Source organism: Pelophylax lessonae (assembly GCF_965119305.1).
Source record: "Pelophylax lessonae genome assembly, chromosome: 5".
In the NCBI taxonomy this organism is placed as follows: Eukaryota; Metazoa; Chordata; class Amphibia; order Anura; family Ranidae; genus Pelophylax; species Pelophylax lessonae.
Genome location: NC_138772.1, coordinates 469,250,847 through 469,273,947, shown reverse-complemented (window position 1 = coordinate 469,273,947; position 23,101 = coordinate 469,250,847). Strand labels below are relative to the sequence as shown.

The 23,101-nt window shown below is 44.9% G+C and overlaps 1 protein-coding gene across 1 annotated transcript in view; it reads left to right on the top strand.

The window, feature by feature from the left end:
* The window catches only part of NBN (nibrin), a 147,301-nt gene extending 125,151 nt beyond the window's left edge, over positions 1–22,150 (top strand). Inside the window, exons 15-16 of the mRNA XM_082258007.1 lie at positions 1,293–1,342; positions 21,645–22,150. Coding sequence (XP_082114133.1) covers positions 1,293–1,342; positions 21,645–21,678 — 84 coding nt within the window. The 3' untranslated portion in view covers positions 21,679–22,150. The remainder of the gene's footprint in view (positions 1–1,292; positions 1,343–21,644) is intronic.
* The last annotated feature ends 951 nt before the right edge of the window (positions 22,151–23,101 follow it).

Below are 23,101 nucleotides of genomic sequence, written 5' to 3'. Positions count from 1 at the left end.
TAAAGTGGGCACAGCTTCATCTTATTCACTAAGCTCAGAAAAGAATCACCTGTTATATACACAGTCTTCAATCCCAGTGTGTTATGTGGAATGGCTCAGCACACAAGCTCTCAAAACAATACTTTTCTGTGACTTTCATCCTTCAATATTTGTGCCTGCAGGGTCTACAAGCTTTACCCATGCGGTGCTAGTCCATGCTGCTGGCACAGGATATCGAACTAGCCAATGAAGTAAACCTGTCATTATAGATATAATAATGATGTAGATTTATAGTAGATTTCTAGGTTGTATTTGACATCCTCTGACTTCACAACATTACAGATGATAAGGACTGAATTCCCAACTGCATTCTTTTTGCGGGTCCTTGTGTCTGTAAGCTGTCAAGATGGGAGATGAGAATGGTAGAATTATGTTATAGGAAACCTGTACCGAGGGAATATGATGGTGACAATTGATGGCCTCTCCTAATAATATTGCTCATTGCCTGGCTTTCATGTTGATTCAATGGCACATAGTCCTTATCTGTACTTCCCTACCTAATCACTGACCTTGAACAATCATGCAACTTAAAGGTTTCTGCTTAAGGCTCCATGTACACGGGACGTTGTTAAAAGTCCCTTTGAATGCTGGAATTTTTAGGACGTTTGAAACGTCCGTTCGGTCGCGTTTGTACCAGCGTTTAGCGGGCGTTTAGCAGCGTTTGCGGGCGTTTGCGTTTAGAAGCGTTCCTAGAGGTCAAAAAAATTATTCCCCTTTAAAATGGAAAAACGCGAATGCTAAACGCGGGTCATCGCGTTCGGACGCGTTCGGACGCGTTCAGACGCATTCGGACGCGTTTGTGCGTTTGAAACGCCGGGAAACACACGTTCGAACGCAAATAATTGCGTTCTAAAAACAGTCCCTGAACGCAACTGCCTGCAAATGACTGTAAACGACCTGGTGTACATGGACAGATAAGATAAAATGTAGATGGGTTCAGGGGCTTCTGAAAAAAACGCTCAACTGCTCCTAAACGGCCATTTCCAGCGTCCCGTGTACATGGAGCCTTATGCCGCAGGTTTGGTCTGGGCATTTTAAGCTGCCTGTAAAGTGTAGCAGTGTTATTGTGTGTGGTTAGTTTTGCTCCTTTACTATGTTGGGCCTCCGTATTCTAGCACACATGTAGTTATCACAATTTTAGCCTCCGCGCCTGTCTATATGGAGCCTAATATGATGTAGCTGAAGCTTCGAGATAGCTTTCTGCATGATGACATTTATGTAACGTTTTAACTTTAATATTGCTCTCTTTACAGGAGCAGACTCAGCAAGCTAGAGAACAATCCCTGGCTGAGGATCTGTTCAGGTAAGTATACACTTAAGGAAATTCCATTATTTTCAAATATATATGGCAGATTTTACAGAAACATTTGTGGTTGCTTCATTTTTATGGTGCATGCAGAATCACTTTTGATGTGCAATCTATTATTTTCACTGACTCACTCACTTATAAAATCATTTAGACGGCTGTTCGCTGAGCCTGGAAATGTATTTTCAGGACTATATTACATATGTGTTATATTACTCAAGTGACATTAAAATAGTATTAATAAGGCTTGGAACATTTTTCTAGTCACTGAGGATTCAAAGCTGAAAGGAAGCACTTTTGTGAAAAGGTTTCCATTCCTGGTTGAAAGATTTTTATTTAACTGAAGAATGGGAATAAAGGTCTAATTGCTTCTGTTCTATGTTAGATGAGTTCTGAGCAGCTTGAAATGTTACAAACTAAATTCAGCCCTTTAAACTTAGAATTACAACCTGTTCTGCATGCTGCACAATCGTTTCATGACATTTTTTGAAAAGCTGAGAAAATGTAAAGATGAACTCCAGGCTGAGCAATAATTTAGAGGTGACTTCAAGGTGTTAATCTTCCCCTCTTATTCTCGTTTAAGCAGTGGATTCTTCTATATTTTTTGCCCTAAGTACTTCTTCCCACAGGGCCTGCTGCAGCCACTGCTAACAAAACTCTAGACTGCAATTTGGAAGATTCCACTTACATTTTTTGCAGTAAAATTTGATACTGAAGCGGCAACTGCTGGACTAGTCACATGATGCATGGAAACAAGTGAAATTTGCTCAGGCCCACCCCTGCACTAATGCTTAGTCTACTGTTCCCCAATAAAGCTGTTCTCGGTTTACTGATACAAAATATTGTTGTAAAAATCATTGTATATTCATACTCATTTTTTGATTATCTCAAATTTCAACTACCTGTATGAAACTGGTTCAAAGTGACCCTGTTGCTCAAAATGATAAAGTAAATCAGAAGCAGCCTGTAGAATAATTACCGGTAATACTTCTTATTATGTTGGGCAGTGAATCCCTTCTCTCCATCTTCACTCTCTTGTAGAGTTTCAGACATCGCTGGTATCCAACATGTAGGATATCTGGTACCCTACTAAGCTCTGTAGTTCCCCCTGCTGGCCTCTACACCACTGTTCTGTTTTGTAATGACATTGGAATTGACAGAAGGAACCATGGTGCCCAACAGGGGACATGCTATCCAATGCACACAGAAGTATCACATAGAATGCATTAAGGTGAAAAATCTTGAGACTTTACAACTCCTTTAATTGAAGGACACTACTCGACAAGATTCTTGACTGTAGGGTTATAGCGCCACCTTCAGGTAGGACAGTAGAAGGACACTAGACAGAAAAAAAAGTAAAGCCTATGGGCAGTCCTTACTAAAGGTAAACCCCCTATCTTTTATAGGCAGATCAGTGTTTTGCCTAGGTTCAAGAAGTGAGGGCTTAAACCTAGTACACATGATGAAAAAATGGGATGGAAAATACCTCTTTTGAAGCGATCCTACAATAATCTGATCGTTCGTACATCGCTTTCAAGAGCCGATCACGACAGTTCGTAGGAAATTAGGGACAACTACAAAAAAAATTTCTCATACAATACCAGAACAAACAATTTTTGTTTAATCAGTGCAGTATTTGTCTGAAAAAAATGAGTGACCAATACTGCACATGCTTGGAAACAAACAAATACAATACAATATTGTCGTAATATGTTGCACTCAGCCAAACTCAACTTATCAAAACACAACTAAAATGACTGTGAAAATAATCTTGTTTCATCAGCCCTTATGTCTTAAAGGTAAAGTGACCGTGCATTGAACCTTAAAGTGATAACTAAAGTCTTGGTTTTTTTCTCTATAAAAATAACAAACATACTTACTTGCTCTGTGTAATGGTTTTGCACAGAGCAGCCCAGATACTCCTCTTTTCGGGTCGCTCACTAGTGCTCCTGGCCCCTCCCTCCTGTTGAGTTCCCCCTCCTCATTGGCTAACTGACTTTGATTGAAGGCAGCAAGAACCAATGAGTCCAAATATGAAATGGTAGTGAGTCCAAATATGATACCGTAGACAAAAGAAAGTCCAGTTTCAATCAAGTAGATTGTAAAGAAACAGATGTAATGAAATAAATGTAATTTAAGGTGAAATCACAGCAATCACATAAAGGCAGCGATATTCTGTACCGTATTGCTCATGTAACGTAAACAGATGAAAACCTTTCCATAGTGTAATAGTGTAAAATACTCCACAATAAAGTATTGAAGGCATAGAAGTCTACTCGTTACTGCCTAGCTGATGTGAGGACTGTGTGCACGCTTGTATTCCACCAAAGACGTGTTTTTTTGTCCTGTATATGAGAAAGGGGGTGTCCTGGTGGCTTCTATCCCTTTGAACATTTGTTTCTTTTGATTTGCCTGAGAGTTATTCAATCAACAGCCGAGCTGAGTGACAGGCTGGATAATATAGATCCTAGTAGTCACTCCAGCTCAGCCAGCAAGCGCATGCATACCCTTAGCTACTTGTGGGGTCGGCTGTGGCAAGCCCCATTAAGGAGTGGGGTGGCCTGTGTGTTGTCTCACTGGGGGACACACATGACCAAACATTCTAGGTTCTTGTCACAGTGACTCTGGGGATGACAGCCCACCGACCAGTAGGAGGCAGACTGTCCTGCTGCAGGTAAGTGATCTGCCCCCTCTCCCTTTATGTGGATTGGGTGGAATACGGGTACCTTGTCTTTGTCTCACCATTTTTTGTTCTACCTGTGTGTCATTCCTTCCTAGGACACTTCTTTTCCTTCAGAATACAGCTGCTCTTCCCCCAGTAGACCTGGGAAGTGATTGCTGGCTAGTGACGCTGATTTTGCACTCTCTTCCCCTCCTTTCCATGGATCAAAGGCAGATGCATGTTGCTGTGGTTCATGTGTACCTTGTATGTGACTCCGTAGTGTCCATCACTTTCTCCCTTCAGAGCCATGGTTTATCTCTGTGGCAGCTCTACCTGCATATGTAACGGGGGCTGTTGCAATGCCTGTGGGCCCCTTGGATGTGTTGGCAGTCCTTGATCCACCTCAGCTGCTGGCGGGTGGTCTTTTTTTCTGGAGATGCAGCATACATCCTGGGGGAGCCGCATGGAGGCAGTCATTTCTGAGGCAGCTATGAAAAAATTCCAGTGAATGGGTTTTTTCTTAGGTGCAGGGGCCACCATGGGATAGCCGCGGTGGGCATTTTTCCCTGAGTCGTGTGAGACTCTTCATTTCTGGTGTGGGGAGCAATGCTTTCATAAGCCTTCTCATTGTTTCTGCTCTCCTGCTGACTGAAACAACTGTGGGACACAGCAGCTTCCCTCTGGCGAGGCTCCTGGTCCTGAGTGTGATGAGTCTTGCGGGGGCCCCCCTTCCCAACATTGCATTTGCAGCAGCTTTCCCCTGTCGAGCAATGCGGTTTTCAGCATGGACCCTCAGGACCCATCTTCCCTGCCTTGACCCCTTGTGACAGTGGAAAACCCTAAATCCCCTCCATTTGTCTGGACACTCTGTCCGTGGTACTGATGAATTTTTTCTCCCAGGTGGAATGGGTGCTCAGCCATAAGGCAAACAAGAAACACTCTCCTCCTATCTCCCCAGAGGAGGAGGACTCTGAGACAGTGGTCAATGCGGCTATGGTTCAAATTTGCCAGCAGACCCTGCAAAGTTGTATCTGGCCCCCTCTGATGCTAAGGGTGACTCTTCCACCACCTCTGTAGTGCAAAATCAAAGTGCTGGTGCATGCTTTGACCTCATCTATTAGTTATCTCATGGTTCAAGGTTTTCGCTATGCTGTCTAGTTTATGTACTAGGAATGGTAATGCTGGTTTTGGTACCTAAACGGTTTTCAGTTCAGTATCCCTCTGAGGAGGATCTTCTCAAAGAAGTGGCATTTTCCCCCAATTGTGGATCCACTAATCTCCAGGCTGAACAAGACTGCTATGATTCCAGTGGAGAAATCTCTGTTAATCAAGGACCCGGCCAGCGGGAAGGCTGAGGCTGTTGTACGTTCCATGTACTGTATACTGTTGCCGGTTCAGCCCTTCACCCTGTTCTGGCCACGACCCTAGTGTCCCATACTCACAGAATGAGCAAAGCTTCTTCATCAGGGCTTGGGTAAGGAACAGGTGTCCCCAATCTACATTGAGCCAGCAGACCACACGGTCCAGAGCCTCGAGTACACGTGTGATGTGTCGTTGGATATGGGCCCCCTTCCTCTCAAAACTTCTGTCTCAGTGGTGATTCTGCTCTGCCTTCTCTAGCTAATGTGTTTGCTGTTTTTCTAGCTGTAATGTGTTAAACTGCTAAGAGTTGGGTTTCGACCCTTGCGATTTGTCCTTCAACATCCTCTGGCTATGCACTACTTGATTCATACTTTTTTATTCAAGGGATAGATCTGTAGCTCCTTTAGTGCGTTCTCTGTTGCTACCTTGGGACTTGTATTTGGTTCTGTCAGCTATGCAGAAGCTCCCCTTAAAATATTTAGGGATCCTCCCTCTGGGACTCTTTACAAAAGGTTGCCTTTTTGGAGGCTATCACCATGTGTTGGAGCTGGCGGCTCTGTCCTGTTAATCCCCTTACTTGGTCTTACCAAAAGTGGAGTCTGATTTCATCTAGGGAGGATATAATCCTGTTTCTCTGTCCGTGCCCATCTCATAATAATGAAATGGCACTCTGTCCTTGGATGTGGTTCAGGCCATACGTGTAAATCTGTCTGATACAGCCCCCTTCCTCAAGAAAAACTCTCCTCTTTGTGTTATCTGATGGTCTGCATAGCTTTGGTGACATTGTAACTATTTCACAATGGATGTACAGACTGTTTGTTCGGGCCTATGCTGTTCAAGGTCAAGCTACTTCTTTTCCTGACGTGGTGCATTTCACTAGGGTGAGTAGTGTGTTTGGGTTTTTTAGGATCAGGAGTCAGGGTCTCTGATTGCAAAGCTGCCACCTGGTTGTCTGTCCATACTTTTACCAAGTTTTACTAGGTTGATGTTTTTGCATTTTCAAATGCATATTTTGGCTGCAATGTTTTGCAGCCAGCATTTTGAGGTTCCTTGTTCCCCTCCAGGGGGTTCTTTGTGGCTTGTGTGTTTTGTTTCTAGCTAAATGTTTACTGCTTTGGGAAGTCCCTACAGTCAAGAATCTTTGTGTCCTTCAATAACCGTAAGAGAAAACAGGATTTTTTTCTAACTGTTCATTGAAGGACAAAGCTCACACCCCTCTCATATTATTGTATGTGCTGCTTTGTAATTAAGGGAGTTGGAAAGGCAGAAGGTTTTTTTTTTTTAATCTTAATGCATTAGGATAAAAAGCCTTCTGTGTGCAGCAGCCTCCCTAGCACCCCTTAATACTTACCTGAGCCCCATCTCTGTCCAATAATGTCCATGAGTCCCTGAGCCGCCAGGGACTCTCCCTCCTGGTTGGCTGAGACACAGCAGCTCCCATGGCTGTCAATCAAAGTCAGATAGCCAATCAGGAGGGGGGGCGGGGCACATGGATGGACACGTGGAGCTGCAGCTCAGCTCAGGTGCCCCCATAGCAAGCTGCTTGCTGTGGAGGCACTCTAACAGGAAGAAGGGGCTAGGAAGCAGCAAAGAGGGACCGAGAAGAGAAGGATTCAGGCTGCCCTGTGCAAAACCACTGCACAGGGCAGGTAAGTATAACATGTTTATTTATTTTTTTTTAATAAAAAAAAAAGAGACTTTACAATCACTTAAGGACCCGTTCACACTGGGGAGATCCGACTTCCCGGGGCGACCTCACAGGTCACGGCGCTCTGCTCGCACCGCGACCTCGGAGCGGCCGGCACGGACTTCATAACATTGAAGTCAATGCAGGTCGCTCCAGGTCGCCCCACTTGTGTCGCTCCTATTAGAACGGGTCCACAGCTTCTCTATACCAGGCGACCTACGGCCACCTGTCAAGCGACCAGGTTGCCTGACAGGTCGCCCCAGTGTGAACGGGGGCTTAACTGAGCTGTATATAGCAGATGGCCTAGTGTCCTACTCCTGAAGATTGTGCTATAACCCTACATTCAAGAATCTTGCCAAGCTGTGTCTTTCAGTGAACTCAGAGTACTGGATTTTACAAAAAAAGAAAAAAAATCCCTTTATTTTTACAGGCTGCTTCTGATTTACCTCTATAGAGTCGCTTCAAAGTCATCTTCCTCAGGATGTATTTTTACAGTTTGTAACCACAAGGCCTAATGCAAAGCTGCTTACAACATTGCTTTGTTTTGTTCTAATAAAGTGGTAAACTGCTGCCCAGCTCATTATAGTACAATCCTTCAGAACTCCTGGTCTGAATACCTGCTCCCATGTCATTGACAGAGCATTAAAACCATTAGATCATCATGACCGCTAGATGGTTTTTATTTTCTGGAGGGGTCAGCCAAGACAGCCGACACATTTCTTAGCACAGAATTGCTTTAACCTGATAAAATCCTTGAGAGACAAGATTCAAGAGAGCTGCTTAAATGTGTAAAAGGTGTTTTAACTTATTGGGCCCTGTGCAAATTCTTCTCTTTCTTTCTGGCTCTGATTATTGATCATAATCATTTCTATATTCGGTCAGATTTATTTATCAAAGACAGGTTTGAATTTGATGGTTGTGATTAGATTATCAGAACAAACACTTTGAAAATACATTAGGCTAGGATTTCTCTACCAGGGTGCCGCCGCAAAAGGACAGATAAACTCCCTGTACATTCTTATCTGAGGGGTCCTGTGTTTACTCCTATGTACAGAAAGGGGGAGAAAGCACAGCCCGCACCTCCTCCTGGCTCTCTCCTTTTCTCTACCTCTGTCCCCACCCCTGTTGACTGTGCGAGCCGCTGACCCTTATCCTATCAACCAGTGAAGTCATTGGTTGCTAAGGACTTGTCAGGAGCCTGCACACCTTTCTTAGCTGTTGACAGGAGTAGTGACAGTTGCAAAGCCGGGGGAGGTGCAGGCTGTGCCTTCCCTCTTTTCTGGGGTTGGGATGAGAGGTTTTGCGCTAGTAAGGGGGATTTGGGAGAGGAGGGCATTTGTACTAGGAGGGGGATTTTTGCTAATCGGTTCACACCAGATGCAATGCAGTAAAGCGTACAAAATCATGCAGTTCCTGCACAGCACACCACTGTAGTACTATTTTTTTTTTAGGTGTGGCACAATTTTAAATCTCATGCCTGCATCTTTTTTCGTCTTTTAGACGCATAGAGCGCAAAAAGTGTGCACATACCTCCTGGTATGAATGAGACCTCAGACTGATCTGCCCTGAGATTGTGCACAAATCTAAGGGGACACTGCATTAGGCTGTCTTTATAGAAAAGGAGCGTGCAGTGGGTGTGCTAGAGAATACTTCTATTGCATTTCAGAAGGCTAAGGAAAAGAGGCTCCTAGATAACGATCTTACAGCTATGCCTGGATTATTAGAGAAGCCTTGATAGGGAAGGCTTTGCTGTCTGCCTGCATTTCAGAGTGCACCTGTATGATTGTGCTTCATATGGAAGTATATTGAGTCTCCATATATGAGCTATAATGAGTTATGTGTTTACCTAGGCACAGAGCTGCAGCACTGTGTACTCTTAGGGTGTTTGTCAGAGCCCGGGGGGAAGCTGTCCTTCGTGTTATTTTCAGTGGCTTGTATGCTTTTTCCTTCCTGTCTTCTACGAAGGATAATCAGGAGTTGCCTGGAAACAGCAGCCATCTGCAATTATATTCTCAGCTAAGTGATGATGCAATTTGGCTGCAGCATTTCCCCTGCCTATATAAATAGGGTTCAGTAAACCGGCTCAAGGAAGAAGTGAAAATGTCTAATTACCGTACTATAGTGTAACTCATGCACTTAGTAATGCACATGCAAATATTTTTCAGCAGTGAATACAATTTTACACCGATTATATTTTACACTATTTATTTTTATTATAATGTTTAGTGTGCAGATTAAAACTGATCGAAACAAGTAATGAAAGTGTTAGGCGCAGCTCGCACATATGCGGCTGCGGTTTGCAGTCCGGTGTGTTTCTGTTCACCAGCTCAGGTGCAAATTTTTGCCTGAATTGGCACCTGAACCAGACCCAAAACCGCACCGTGGCTGTCCAGGACATGTGTTATCGGCTCCATTTAGAGCCAGATCACATTCACATATTATGCAAATTGGATACTGTTAAAAACCCATCCAATTTGCATATATGTGAACCCAGCCAAACACTGCAAGGTGTGTGTTGCTGCCTTATTTAGTACCTCCGTGGGAAACCTGTCAAAAAAAGAAAAATAAATAGGAGCAGCAGTATTTCCAGGTAAGAGCAGGTTATTGCCAGGCTTTGGACACTATCATGGGGGTGGGCGAGCACCAACTTTTTAACTTGCTATTTGTATAGAGTAGTAAGTAGGGGGCGCAGTGATGGTAGTAAGGTGCCTGCAACATACTTTACACACTACCTGTTGATACTGCCAAAAATCCAGTGAGCTCCTAACCTTCTGTGCAATCTGCCTTTGCTGCACTGAAATCTCAAGAATTATGAGCCCAGCCCAATTCTGAGACATAGGGCACCTTTCCCTATGTTATGGCGATGAGGGGAGAGGGAGGTGTTCTGTAGTCTAAAGCAGGTTTGTAGCCTAGGATGACGCTACTTCTCCATTGATACAGAACTGTGAATGGCAGGGTCAATGGGTGAAAATACAGGCCAAAAAAGTTTGAAAAGAGGAAACTTCTGCAGCCACTTTATGTAAGGGCTGGTAATCTGCAATATATTACAGTTTTTTTCTTGAGTTTGGATTGTCATTAAGAACGCAAAGTAAGTAATTCTGATTTGTAATACAATTCTTAATGTTTAATTACCTCAATACTGGACACTTTCACCCCTTTCCTTCCCAGGTCAATTTTCAGATTTCAGTGCTCTCACACCTTTAATGAAATTACTCAGTATTGTAACACTGTACCCATATGATTTTTTTTTTCACACAAATATTAATTTATTTTGGTGGTATTTAATCGCCACAGGGGTTTTTTTTTTTCTTTTGCTAAATTAACAAAAAAATGTTTGAAATAAAATGCGTTTTTCTTCATTTCGGTTTATTTGCAAAATTTTATTTCTTCATAAATTTAGGACAAAATGTATACTACTACATTTCTTTGGTTAAAAAAAAAAAACCCAGATCAATGTATGGTATTTAGTCTGTAGGAAAGTTATAGTCTACAAATTATGGTATATATATATATATATATATATATATATATATATTTGAAAATCGATCAGTCCTGATGTACTGACAGGCTCTCATTTCTTGGGGCCCTAAAATGGCAGAACAGTACAAATGCTTGCTGAATGACCTCTTTGTAGAAAGTAGCTAGTCCAAGGTATTTAGTAAGAGGCATGGCAAATTTTTTGAAGTTGTATTTTTTTGCCACAATTTTTTAGCAAATGAAGAAATTAAATAAAATTAGGTTTTTCACAATTTTTTTTAATTTACTGGCACTAGAACAGTACAGCATCACCATGCGACTGGTGTGGCAGTGGTCAGGGAAATAGACTGGTGACAGTATGTAGTTAAAAAAAAAAAAGAAGAAAAATGTAATTGTTTTTTAATTTTTTTAAACTTTTTTTTTTTTTGTACAATTTTTGTTTTTTTACATACTGTGACGAGAGCAGTATAGTGACACTTTACTACTCTATGGAAGTGATCAGGATCTTTTTTTTTTTTTTTATTACACTCACAATGATTGTTTATAACAGTGATGATCACTGTTATAAGCAATAATTTTCATGAATGGAGTGGCAGCCATTCATTCATTGGGTACTATTGTGAAGCTGTGATTGGCCACAGCTATCACATGGTACAGATACTATGATTGGCTCTGCCTGTACCATGTGATCACTGTGACACCAATCACCGAGATCCACTCAATAGTACATAAAAATGGCTATGAATGAAAATTATTGCGTACAACTGTCATGTCATAACCAATCATAGCCATCACATGGTACCTGCATCAGCCTGGTACAGTGATCTGTTATCCACCCGACCCAGTGGGTGACCGATCACGTCGCAGTGCAACCCCTAGGGTGGGGTATTCCTATTACAAGGGATGTTTACATCACCGTGAACGTTAGAGCGAAAGCAAATATTCTATCCCAAGACCTCCTCTGTATCTCTAAACCGGTAACCTGTAAAAAATGTTTAAAGCGTTGGCTATGGAGATTTTTTAGACTCCAAGTTTGGCGCCATTGCAAGAGTGGGCAATTTTAAAGCGTGACAGGTTAAGTATCTATTTACATCTTTCACATTATACAAAAAATCGGGCTAACTTTAGTATTTTATTTTTATATTCATGACATTTTTTTCGAAAATAAAACTTGTTTGAAAAATTGCTGCGCAAATACCTTGTGACATAAAAAGTTGCAATGACCACCATTTTATTCCCTAGGGTCTCTGCTAAAAAAACATATATAATGTTTGGGGTTCTAAATAATTCTCTCCTCCCTCCTTCCATCCCTAAATCCCTCAGGGAGCTGGGCTTCCCCCACTCCCTTTCCCCCCTGTCTGGGCCTGGAGTCTGGTGGGGGGGCCCAGGCCAGAGAATGCAGCGGAGACCCCTGGGGTTTCCCCCACTATTCCCACTCTGTAAGGGTCCTGGGATACTATGTGTCCTGCCCTGGTAGTCTGGAGGGGTCCCAGTATAGACCCCTAGGTGCATGCCCTACTGTTTGCAGTGTGGGTATAGTGCAGGAGGGTCCCAGTACAGAGACTGGTGCAGAGTGCTCAGCGGAGTCTCCCCTAAGTTGTGTTGTACCTTTGGGGGGGTCCCCTTGCAGAGGGTGCAGCGTTGCAGAGGGTGCAGGGAAGATCTTGGCAGCATGCTTCAGCGTTTGTAGCTGATGGTGGCCGTTTTCCCTTAGTCTGGCTGGTCTCCGGTTGGTGGCCATGTTTGTGTAGCCTGATGTCACGGAGGCCATTTTCCCTTAGTCCAGGAGACACTGGAGATGACCATAGCCTCATGAGGATGCCGAAGTGCCTCCTCTTCCTCCTCAGTTTCCTTTTCTGGGACATATGAACAGGGATGGCGTCCATGATGATGCTGGGTTCAAATTCTCGGCGCTCCTCTGGTCGGTAGCGTGAGTCCTTGGGGGGGGGGGGTTCCTGATTTTTCTCTCTCTGCTGATAGGTACCCTAGACCTTGAGGGGATCTTTTAGTGGTGCCAAAAGATTGTTTTTCCTTATGGAGCCTCAGGGTCACATCTCCCCCACTGACCCCCTCATGGAGGTGGCAGATCGCTCAGAACCCCAGCTTCCCATGGTTGAGCTGATGGCAGTCCTGCAGTCCTTAATGTCCTGGGTGGATGTGGCGTGTGGGCAAAGGGCCAGGAGGAAGCCTCCCCCGCCTTTCCCTGCTCAGTCTGTCTCATCTGATTCTGAGCCTGATGCCGCAGTGGATGTGGCCCATCCAGGGGGACTTAATATCACACAACCAGATCCATCTGATAGTGAGGATGATTCCTCCATGGTCGCAGCAGCGAATGAAAAAGCACTGGTAAACGCACTTATCATTGCAGTGCGTGAGACTTTAAAAATGGAGGATGCGGCTGATGTAGCCAAGGACGTGGCTGTGTCGTTTGGTACACATAAGTTGCCTCATACTCCAAAGGTGTTTCCCTATGTGCCTTATTTTAATAAGTTTTCCTGTAAGGAACGGGAAGAACCGAAAATACCCTTTGTGGTCCTCAAACATTTTGCTGTACGTTACCCTTTTTGAGGAGTCACTTTTAAAAAGGTGGACTATTTCACCAGTGGTGGACTTCATTGTTTCCAGGTTGAACAAAGCTACCATGATCCCAGTAGAGGAATCCCCATCCTTTAAGGACCCGGCTGACAGGAAATGGAAAGCTGTGGCACCCAGCATATTTACAATGGCTGGTTCGACATTTCGGCTAGTCTTTGCCTCAGCCCTGGTGTCTCAGACTCTAACTGAATGGGCCAGCTGAAAGAGCCTGGGGAGTGAGCAGGTCCCCGCTGCTTATGTTGATTTAGTGGACCAGTTGGTCCATGGGCTACAGTTTATTTGTGATGCAGCTTTGGATACAGCTCCTGTGCTGTCCAAACTTTCTGTTTCAGCAGTGGTAATTAGGTGCGTGCTGTGGCTTAAGAATTAGTCTGCAGACCAAGCCTCTAAAAAAAAGCTCTCATTAATCTGCCCTTTCAAGGCGATCGCCTGTGTGGGGCTACCCTGGATGACATCATTAAGGGTATCACGGGGGGGGGGAGTAAGTTCCTGCCACAGTCAAGGAAAGGGGAGGAGCCTTGTCACAGATAGGGGTCCTCCTCCTCACCCCAAAGGAAATTATTTTGTGCTTCTGGGATGGAGAATAAGGGAAATAGATTTTTTAAATCTTTCTGGGGAGGTTCCAAGCAACCTTGGTCTGGTAAGCCTAGAGCAAGCTTCTCCGGACCAGCAGACAACCCCTTTAGCATAAAGGTCTGCCCTCACCCGTTATTAGGGTGAGGGAACAGCTTTGCTGGTTTCCGGCCCAGTGGACTTCTTTTGTGAGCGTCAAGGAAATCCGCAAAATGTTTCTTTTGGGGGTGCCCAGAAAGGGGGGCAAAATTTGTTCTTTTCAGGTTATTTAGGTCCTGAGTCTCTTTATGCGAATTCCTGCAAAAGGTTCAGGTGATGTTCAAACTACCTAAGGTCCCCCCTATCCCTGTCCAGGGAATTGATTTACCTAGGTCTGATTTTAATTCTGGCCAGGATGGTCCTTCCTCTGGACAAATTTCGGGAACCACAGGCCGTGATTCACCGGCTGCTGTTACACAGAACTTTTTCTCTCCTGATTTGCATACAGGTTCTGAGTCTGGTGGTATCCACCTTCAAGACGGTTCTGTTTGCACTGTCCTACTTTTAGTAGCTTTGACTCCACAAGAGAATACCGAAGTTCGTGACAAGGTCACGGGGTCCTCTGACAGATGCCGCAGGCATCCAAGGGCCGTGGTAAGGCCAGTTTTTTCCTCGGCTCAGGCTTTTTCAAGAGTGAGAATCTTTCAATCGCCCTGGTTGCCGTAAACGTCCCTTGGGGGCTTCCTCTCAGAGAAGACCAATTGTCCCAAGGGATAATCTGCCATCCTGCTTTACAGTCGCTAGTTTTAATGGCCTACCTATTGAAAGCCAGGTACTGAGGGATAGAGGTTTGTCTGGATGAGTGATCCCTACTATGCTCAAGGCGATAAAGTTGTCTTCCTGCAAGATATACCATAGTACATGGAAAAGCATACATTTCTTGGTGTGAGTCGGTTGGTGCTCATACTCAATCCTTTTCTGTGGCTCGGATCTTAACCTTTCTTCAATGGGACGTTGATCAGAAGCTGGCTTTGAGTACCATTGAGGGCAGGTGTCTGCCTTGGCAATCTTCTTTCAGCGACCCCTTGCCATGCACTCTTTAGTTCGTACCTTCATTCAGGGGGGTTCGACATGTGGCTCCACCTGTATGGTCCCTTTTGCAGCCATGGGATTTAAATTTAGTGCTTTCTCTTCTCCAGAAACCTCCATTTGAGAATATTCGGGAGATTCCCTTGTCTACATTATCCCAGAAGGTGACACTCTTGGCGGCTATTACCTTGGGCTGCAGGTTATCGAAATTGGTGGCATTATTCTGTTGCAGTCCCTATTTGGTGGTCCATAGGGATAAAGTGGTTCTTTGTCCCTGTCCATCATTTCTGCCTAAAGTTGTCTCTGACTTCCATTTGAATGAGGACATTGTGTTACTTTTCTTGTGTCCCAAGCCGGCTCATCCCAAGGAATTTACTTTGCACACCTTGGATGCGGTTCGTGCAATTCAGGTGCATCTGGCAGCTACTGAGTCTTTTCGGGGGTCAGACTCGCTTTTTGTGATTAAAGCTAGACCAAGAAAAGGGCTGGCCGCTTCTTCGGCTACCATCTCCAGATGGATCAGACAGACAGTGACTCTTCCAATAAAGGTCAGGTTCCACCTTTCCCTGTTACGGTGCATTCTACTCAAGCGCTGAGACCTTCTTCGGCCTTCCGTCATCAGGCATCAATATCGCAAGTTTGCAAGGCGGCCACTTGGTCGTCGGTGCATACCTTCACAAAATTCTTTACGGTAGATACTTTGGCTTCTTTTGGCCACAAACTTTTGCAGGCTGCTGTTTGATGGGCTGTTCCTTTTTGAGGGGTGTTTGCCTTTAAACTTTTATTTCTCTAGCGCTCATCGACAGACGTAGTCCTCGGTGATACACCACCTTCGGGTTATGTTACCTCCGCAGGAGCAGGACTAGACAGGAAATTAAAAAGCTCTGGCCACACCCTAGGGGCAGTCCCAGAGGGTATATCCTCTCTCTCTCTGCCTCAGCAAATCAGTTATTTTCTGTCTAGTGAGGAGTAAGGACCTAGATACCTTGCTGGGATCTTAGGTCCTGGCAAGAAATTTTTTTCTAAAAGGAATTTTTGGACAGCTTTTTTTCTCCAGTGTTCCTGTGAGATCTTCAAGCAAGAAAGCTGAACTGGGCGACGGGCTGGATGTTGAGATCCGGTGGTCACCCCAGTTCAGCCTACGAGCGCGTGCAGGCCATAGCTCCACGCTGAGTCGGCCGCGACAAAGTCCCATTAAAGGACTGAACCCGCGAGTTAAACGTCTCGCTGAAACGCCTAAGACCATGAGTCACGGCGTCTGTATCGGTCGACAGCCCTCCCGCCCCGGTGGAGAGGGGTACTGTCAGGAGTTGGTGCCCGCCTGGTTCCGGTATGGTGAGTAGTATGTTCCCCCTGTTTTCCCTGACGGGTTTTGTGGTGAACGCGGGCCCCTCTCTGTATGGTAAGAAAGAGTTTCTTTCTATCCTATAACATGTCACAAATCCTCCTACTTTGAGTGTGATTTTATGTGTGCAAAAGCCAGGAGGCTTGGTTTGGGAGCTAACAATCTATTGTATACATGTTTTAAAGATGTAATCTGTGGCATTCTGGGAATCTTATGGGTTAAGTATAAGCTACCTACCAGTCAGAAGCCATGGACATGTAGACTGCCTTCCAAGTCAGATCTCCAGCTAATAGCAGGCCTCCCGAACGGCCATGCGGTCCGCCAGGGCCGGTACCGCCAAACACGCCAGATCCCCATGCAGAGAGAGTGTTGTGTGCCTGCAGCACACCGCTAGTCAGCACAGGCCGCCGCCATTTTTTTTTTGCTGGATCGCACGAGCCGCCATTTTGGCGTAGCCTCGTGTCTCCAGCATGGGGGCGGCCATGTTTTAGGTGATTCTACACCTCGTGGAGCTTGGGGGAGGCGCCGGAAGGCGTACAGAGGGGCGGAGCCGCCTCCTTTCTTCCTGGGCAGCCAGCCAAAAGACTTCCTGTTTGTCTAAAGACAGCGCTGTAAGCTGTTGCAGTTCAACTCTGAACATCAAGTGGTGAGCCTGGGGGTCTATCTCTCTCTCTCTCGATCGATAGGGATCCCTAGCAGGTAACACTAAGGGGTTTTTTGTGGCGCTGAGGGTCAAAAAAAAAAAAAAAAAAAAAAAAAAAAAAAAAAAAAAGAAAAAGTTTTTTTTTTCTTTACTTTGAATTATATCATCCAGGAAGTAACTGGAGTTATTATGGACCCTGCCACACAGATTCCCCCACCTGTTTCCCTCGAGGGGGCCTCGGGACCCGCCGGTGTACAGAGTATAGAGTCATTTACAGCAATCTTGGAGTCTATGGTGGCTCGGGTGGAGGCGGCCTGTCAGGGACGGGGGTCAAGGAAGCGACCCCCGCCTACCCCTATACTATCTGACACCTCTGACTCTGATTCAGAGATGGTCACTGCAGTTGCAGGTTCCTCTGCAAGGGCTGCTATCCCAGGTAAAGCCCCCTCAGACAGTGAGGAGGACGCTTCTTCTCCTGCTATAATTCAGGAAGAAGCATTGGTGGACGCACTAGTTGTGGCAGTGCAAGAAACCTTAAAACTTGAGGCTTTACCGGCAGAGGCAACTGAAACAGAGAGGCCTTTTGGGACTAATAAGCCCATCAAGACGGCGAAAGCTTTTCCTGTACCTAAATGTTTTGGAAATCAGATTAAAGGAGAATGGGAACATTCTAAACGTACCTTTACTATTTCCAAGCGTATTGCTAGACGCTATCCGTTTGAGGAATCCATCATTAAGAAATGGACGGTACCACCAGTCGTGGATCCGCCTATTTCCAGGCTGAATAAAGCCACGGTTATTCCAGTGGAGGACACTTCGTCCTTTAAGGATCCGGTGGATCGAAAGATAGAAGCGGAGTCCCGCACTATCTTTTCTCTGATAGGGTCAGCATTTAGACCAGTAATTGTTATTGGTCTAGTTTCCCAGACACTTACAGAATGGGCGAAGATGGTACGCCAAGATCTTAGGGGAAAAGATATTCCCCAGGAGACATCTGATTTGATAGAACAGATCATACAAGGGCTACGGTTTATCTGTGACGCAGCCTTGGACACTACTCCCTTGTTAGGGCATGCATCTAAGTTAGCAGTAATCCTCAGACGTGTGCTGTGGTTAAAATGCTGGTCAGCTGACCTAGGTTCCAAAAAGACTTTGACCAATCTCCCTTTTCAGGGGAATCGTCTATTTGGAGCCAACCTAGATGAAATCATTAAGGATGCCACCGGGGGCAAGAGTACTTTTTTGCCACAGGCTGCAAAAGCTAAGGAACCTCGCAACAAGCGAGGACCTTTCTTTACCGCCCATAAAGGACGCCCGGCTGGTACTTCCGGGAAAGGCAAGACTCCTCCAGGAGGGTTCAAGAAGGGCTGGTCGGACAAGCAGAGGACCAACCCAGCCAAACCCGAAGTAAAGGAGTACACAGCCTGAAGGTGCGCCCCCACCCAATTTCAGGGTGGGGGGACGTTTTCACCGGTATTCAGGACATTAGATCGAGCATCAACCACTACTACCGGTGCGATTCTTCCCTTCCAACATTTAAGTACAGGAAGCGGTAGTTACCGTTCCCTGTATAGATCTTTTCCTTTACCTTTTCCCAAGATTAGTCCCGATACCTCACAGGAATCGGATCTGATTGACCAGATAGGCCAAGTAGCCTCTAGTCGGGTGACTTCGGTCCCTGAGGTTCAACCAGAAAAGATCACCTTGCCTGATAACTATCAGGTATCTGATAAATGTGTGGGAACAGAAAACGACCAGACTTTCTCGGATGGTCGGGGCCAGATACCTCTAGGGACGCCTGGTTCAGATCCAATCAGCGCCAGTGGTCCTAGAAATTCTAGGCTGGCCTCTTCAAGCCGGCCTGGCCGACTTGGACAGGTTAGTCGCAGACGTTCCGTGGGAACTTCGTCTCAGGGAGTGTCTGTAGTCTCAAGGACCTATTTACCATCGTGCTTTACAGTCGCTGGTTTTAATGGCCTGGCCATTGAGACCCAAGTACTGAAGGACAGAGGTTTGTCTACTTCTGTCATTCCTACCCTTATTAAAGCAAGGAAAGCGACTTCCAGCAAAGTCTATTATCACACATGGAAGACTTATATTGCGTGGTGCGAATCTTTAGGATTTCCTCCACGTACCTATTCGGTGTCTCGAATATTGGCCTTTTTGCAACAAGGGGTTGAGCAGAAGCTAGCCTTGAGCACCATCAAGGGTCAAGTTTCAGCATTAGCAATCTTCTTTCAGAAACCTTTAGCTACCAAATCCTTGGTGCGGAATTTCATCCAGGGGGTGCGGCACCTGGCTCCTCCAGTCCGCGCGCCCTTACCGCCCTGGGATCTTAATTTGGTTTTGTCGGTTCTACAGAAACCTCCCTTTGAAAACATCAGGGAGATTCCCTTGCTTACTTTATCCCAGAAGGTGGTCTTCTTGGTGGCTATTACTTCTGCTCCCAGGGTGTCAGAACTGGCTGCATTATCATGCCAGTCCCCATACCTAGTGATTCATAGGGATAAGGTAGTACTTCATCCTAAGCCATCTTTTCTTCCTAAGGTGGTTTCAGATTTTCATCTGAATGAAGATATTGTACTACCTTCCTTGTGTCCTCAGCCCAAGCATCATCGGGAACATGCGTTGCATTCCTTGGATGTGGTTCGGGCAATCAGGGTATACCTGAAAGCTACGGAATCATTCCGTAAGACGGATTCACTTTTTGTGATCACGGATGGCCCCAGAAAGGGTTTGCCTGCATCTGCCGCGACCATTGCCAAATGGATTAGACAAACGGTGGTACAGGCTTATTCTATTAAGGGTCAGAGTCCTCCGTTCCCTGTTAGGGCGCACTCCACTCGAGCGCTCAGTACTTCCTGGGCCTTTCGCCATCAGGCGTCAGTGGTCCAGGTATGTAAGGCGGCCACTTGGTCGTCGGTACATACCTTTACTAAATTCTATAAAATTGATGTGACGGCATCGGCGGATGCCTCATTTGGCCGCAAGGTTTTGCAGGCCGCAATTTGAGGAGACCGGTGGTCTACCTCGAGGGTTTTTTTCTGTTTGAAAAATTTTTTTTTGTTGAGTCTCATCATTAAGGATGAGCATTGTAAACTTCTAGTTGGCACCGGTTGGGCCTTCTAGATTGGGATTTGATTTCCATTTTCCCACCCCTCAGTCGGGATACTGCTCTGGGACGTCCCGAAGGTGGTGTATCACCGAGGACTACGTCTGTCGATGAGCGCTAGAGAAAAATGGATTTTTGTAAAATCTTACCGTAAAATCCTTTTCTCTTAGCTCATCGACAGACGTAGTCCCCGCCCCTCTGTTTTGGAGTTGGGTTGGGTTAAATTCTCTAAGCACTGCTTTTTCACATAACTGATTTGCTGAGGCAGAGAGAGAGAGGATATACCCTCTGGGACTGCCCCTAGGGTGTGGCCAGAGCTTTTTAATTTCCTGTCTAGTCCTGCTCCTGCGGAGGTAACATAACCCGAAGGTGGTGTATCACCGAGGACTACGTCTGTCGATGAGCTAAGAGAAAAGGATTTTACGGTAAGATTTTACAAAAATCCATTTTTTTTCAAAAGGGGCTCCTGTGTCCTGGTTAAGGGCACTTATGTTTAGCCTCCTGTCCATCGAAGAAACGAAAGAGAAAATGGGATTTATGCTTTAAGTGAGACTGGCATTCATCTTCTTTCCTGTGTCTTCACTGGCTTCTTTAGCTGGGTTAGCTGACGTAACGTCAACACGCCCCCTATACGAAGCCGGCTGCATTGATCTTTGTATGCTGTTTGGGAGATTTGCGGGACGCCGCGGTTTTCACCCAGGATCAGCTTATATATGCCTGTTTTTCATCTGTAACGTGTGAGTAGCCTTTTGTCTTAATAAATATTGCCTTATTTTACGGGATTACGCTATGGGCCTCTGTTTCTTTTCCTGCATATCCACTTTCACTTGTTGGAGTAATTGAGGAGGATCAAGCCTGCCACCCATTTACTATATTTGATATATCAACTTGCCTGGAGAGGCTGCCCCTTCCTAAAAACGGAGTTCTGAAGTGCCTGAGTCCGACAACTTCTGTCCACACTGGTTTAAATTACTAGCTGGGAGAGGCTGTCTCATTTATTTGAGCAGCCACTGAGTTCTGGTAAGCTGCTTGCTATACCCGCACACAGAGGTGTCCCCTTCTCACACTTTCCCTTGGTGTTATTGAAAAGAGGCTTCTTCCTTGTCTTGAATATCCTGCATGTGGATTCACAGCATTTACACATTTTTTTTGTGGGACTGCATTCATTAATTTGGACACTATCCCACTCCTCCCCCTTTTTTCCTTTTCAAATATTCATGTGGGACTGTATTCATTAATTTGGACACCACTCCCCTTTTGTATTTTGAAACGTATCAATTGCATTTATTTATGTTAGCGCTGCACTTTTGGGTTACATAATGTTCATCCATCTCTATTTGTGCTAAGTTTAACTTGGAAGTGCTCAATCTTCAAGCTCTTCTGGGTTCCAATTTACTCCATGTGGCATGATGATGGACATAAGAAACTCTGCATCCTTGATTTCTTTCCTCATCAGAAAGGGATTTGTTGGGACCCCTGCTGTCATCATAAAGAGGAATGGCACTGCCTGTATATGCTGTCAACAAAGTGCTTGTTGGTACACCAAACATCCAATGCATATGTATTGAGGTGACACATAGATGTACATTGGACCCTACTATACCACACATCAGGTATCCCTACACAATTTGGAAATTTAGGTTTAACATGAGGGACTTTTTTTTTAGTATTACAGTAACTAAATAATGCTGCCTGAGCCTGGCAGCAAATCAGTTAATAGTGGTTAAAGCATAGACTGACAAAATATAACTTATGTGTGTTTTTTCTCCTTACAGATATAATCCAAAGAACATGAAAAAGCGAAGATAAAAGAAATTCTTGACATGATATACATACAATTACCAAGTCTAATCTATGCACCGCAGAAGTAAGCATTGATTTTCTGTAGAACCAATCAATAGGTATTTCAGAGAAGACAGTAGGATTGGTGTCTATAGTCCTGATTCATAAGGATGCAGTTGCTGGGGAACAGGAAGAGATCTGCTCTACTAAGCTGAATGTATAATGCTGAGCACTACATGCACCCTCCCTACGGAGTAGGCACCTTGAGGAAAAACTCTGCTCAGTCCTTTTGGGTGGAGGTAAATAAAAAGAAGAGTGCAAGCCCTTTCCATATTCCATATGTATGTTACATGACCGTTGTGGAACAAGAGAAGTTTTATTTACTCTATTCTGATATGTCTTCTAACACTCCTCCACTAAAAAGCACTTGGATGCTGTTCAATGTGGACTTAATAAGTTTTACATTTGTTAACCATCAAGGAAAAATAAAGTTTCTTTGCTTGTGAATAAACCGTTTGTTTTCCTCCAGTCTCTATGTCCCTTACTTTAGTCTCTATGTCCCTTACTTTAGAGTGAATTATCTATGAGAGACCTGCAAATACCTGCTGCTTTAAGAAGGCTGTACTGTCTTTCTTACAAATTTAAGGAGATGCAGCAAGTTTAAAAAAAATAAATAAACATACATACTCGCCTCCATTTGTCTGATGCTGCACCTGTCCCCCGCTGACTCTCAGCCCAAGAACCCAGTGATCACATAACTGCTGATTGCTCGGTTTTTGGTCCACTTAGAGCAGAGATCAGTGTCGGTCAGTCCTCTCACTCCGATCTTCCCCTCTGAAACTCACTGGTGCGCCAGCCTGGAGACAGGACTGGCGCAGCTGGCTTCTGCTATCAGCCGCACACAGAGCTGGAGCCAGCTGTCCATCAATCAAGCAGCTGAGTGGATGCCAAAAATATGGTCAGGATACTTTCAGAGCATTGTGGGACTCGGGGACATTAGGTGACAGCATACTTTAGCCAGCTGTTAGCTGATTCACAGAAGAGCAAAAGTAAGTGCACTCCTTTGATCCAAAAGAGAAGAATGACACAAAAAAAGCAAAGTAAAAAAACGTTGGCTATACTTCTTTTTTAAGTATGAGAGATTACTTATTTTGTCCTATAAGCCCACCTCACTGTACTGTGTCTAGTTCCATCATGTCGGTCTGTGAGCCCCACTCCATAACAGCCATAGTAAACAACCAATCTGGATGTGCAGATTAGCCATGGTGGCATAAGAGAATAATTTGCATTGTTCCACGCACTATACTATAATGAAGCACAATCACATAATTTCTTAGTTCTGCATCACAGGACACTTCATATTCATGACTACTTGGGATATGCTGCCACCTTCAGCTGAAGAGACACTGGGCATAAAAAAAAGAAAAACAGGGTTTATCTTTCGTTCTCT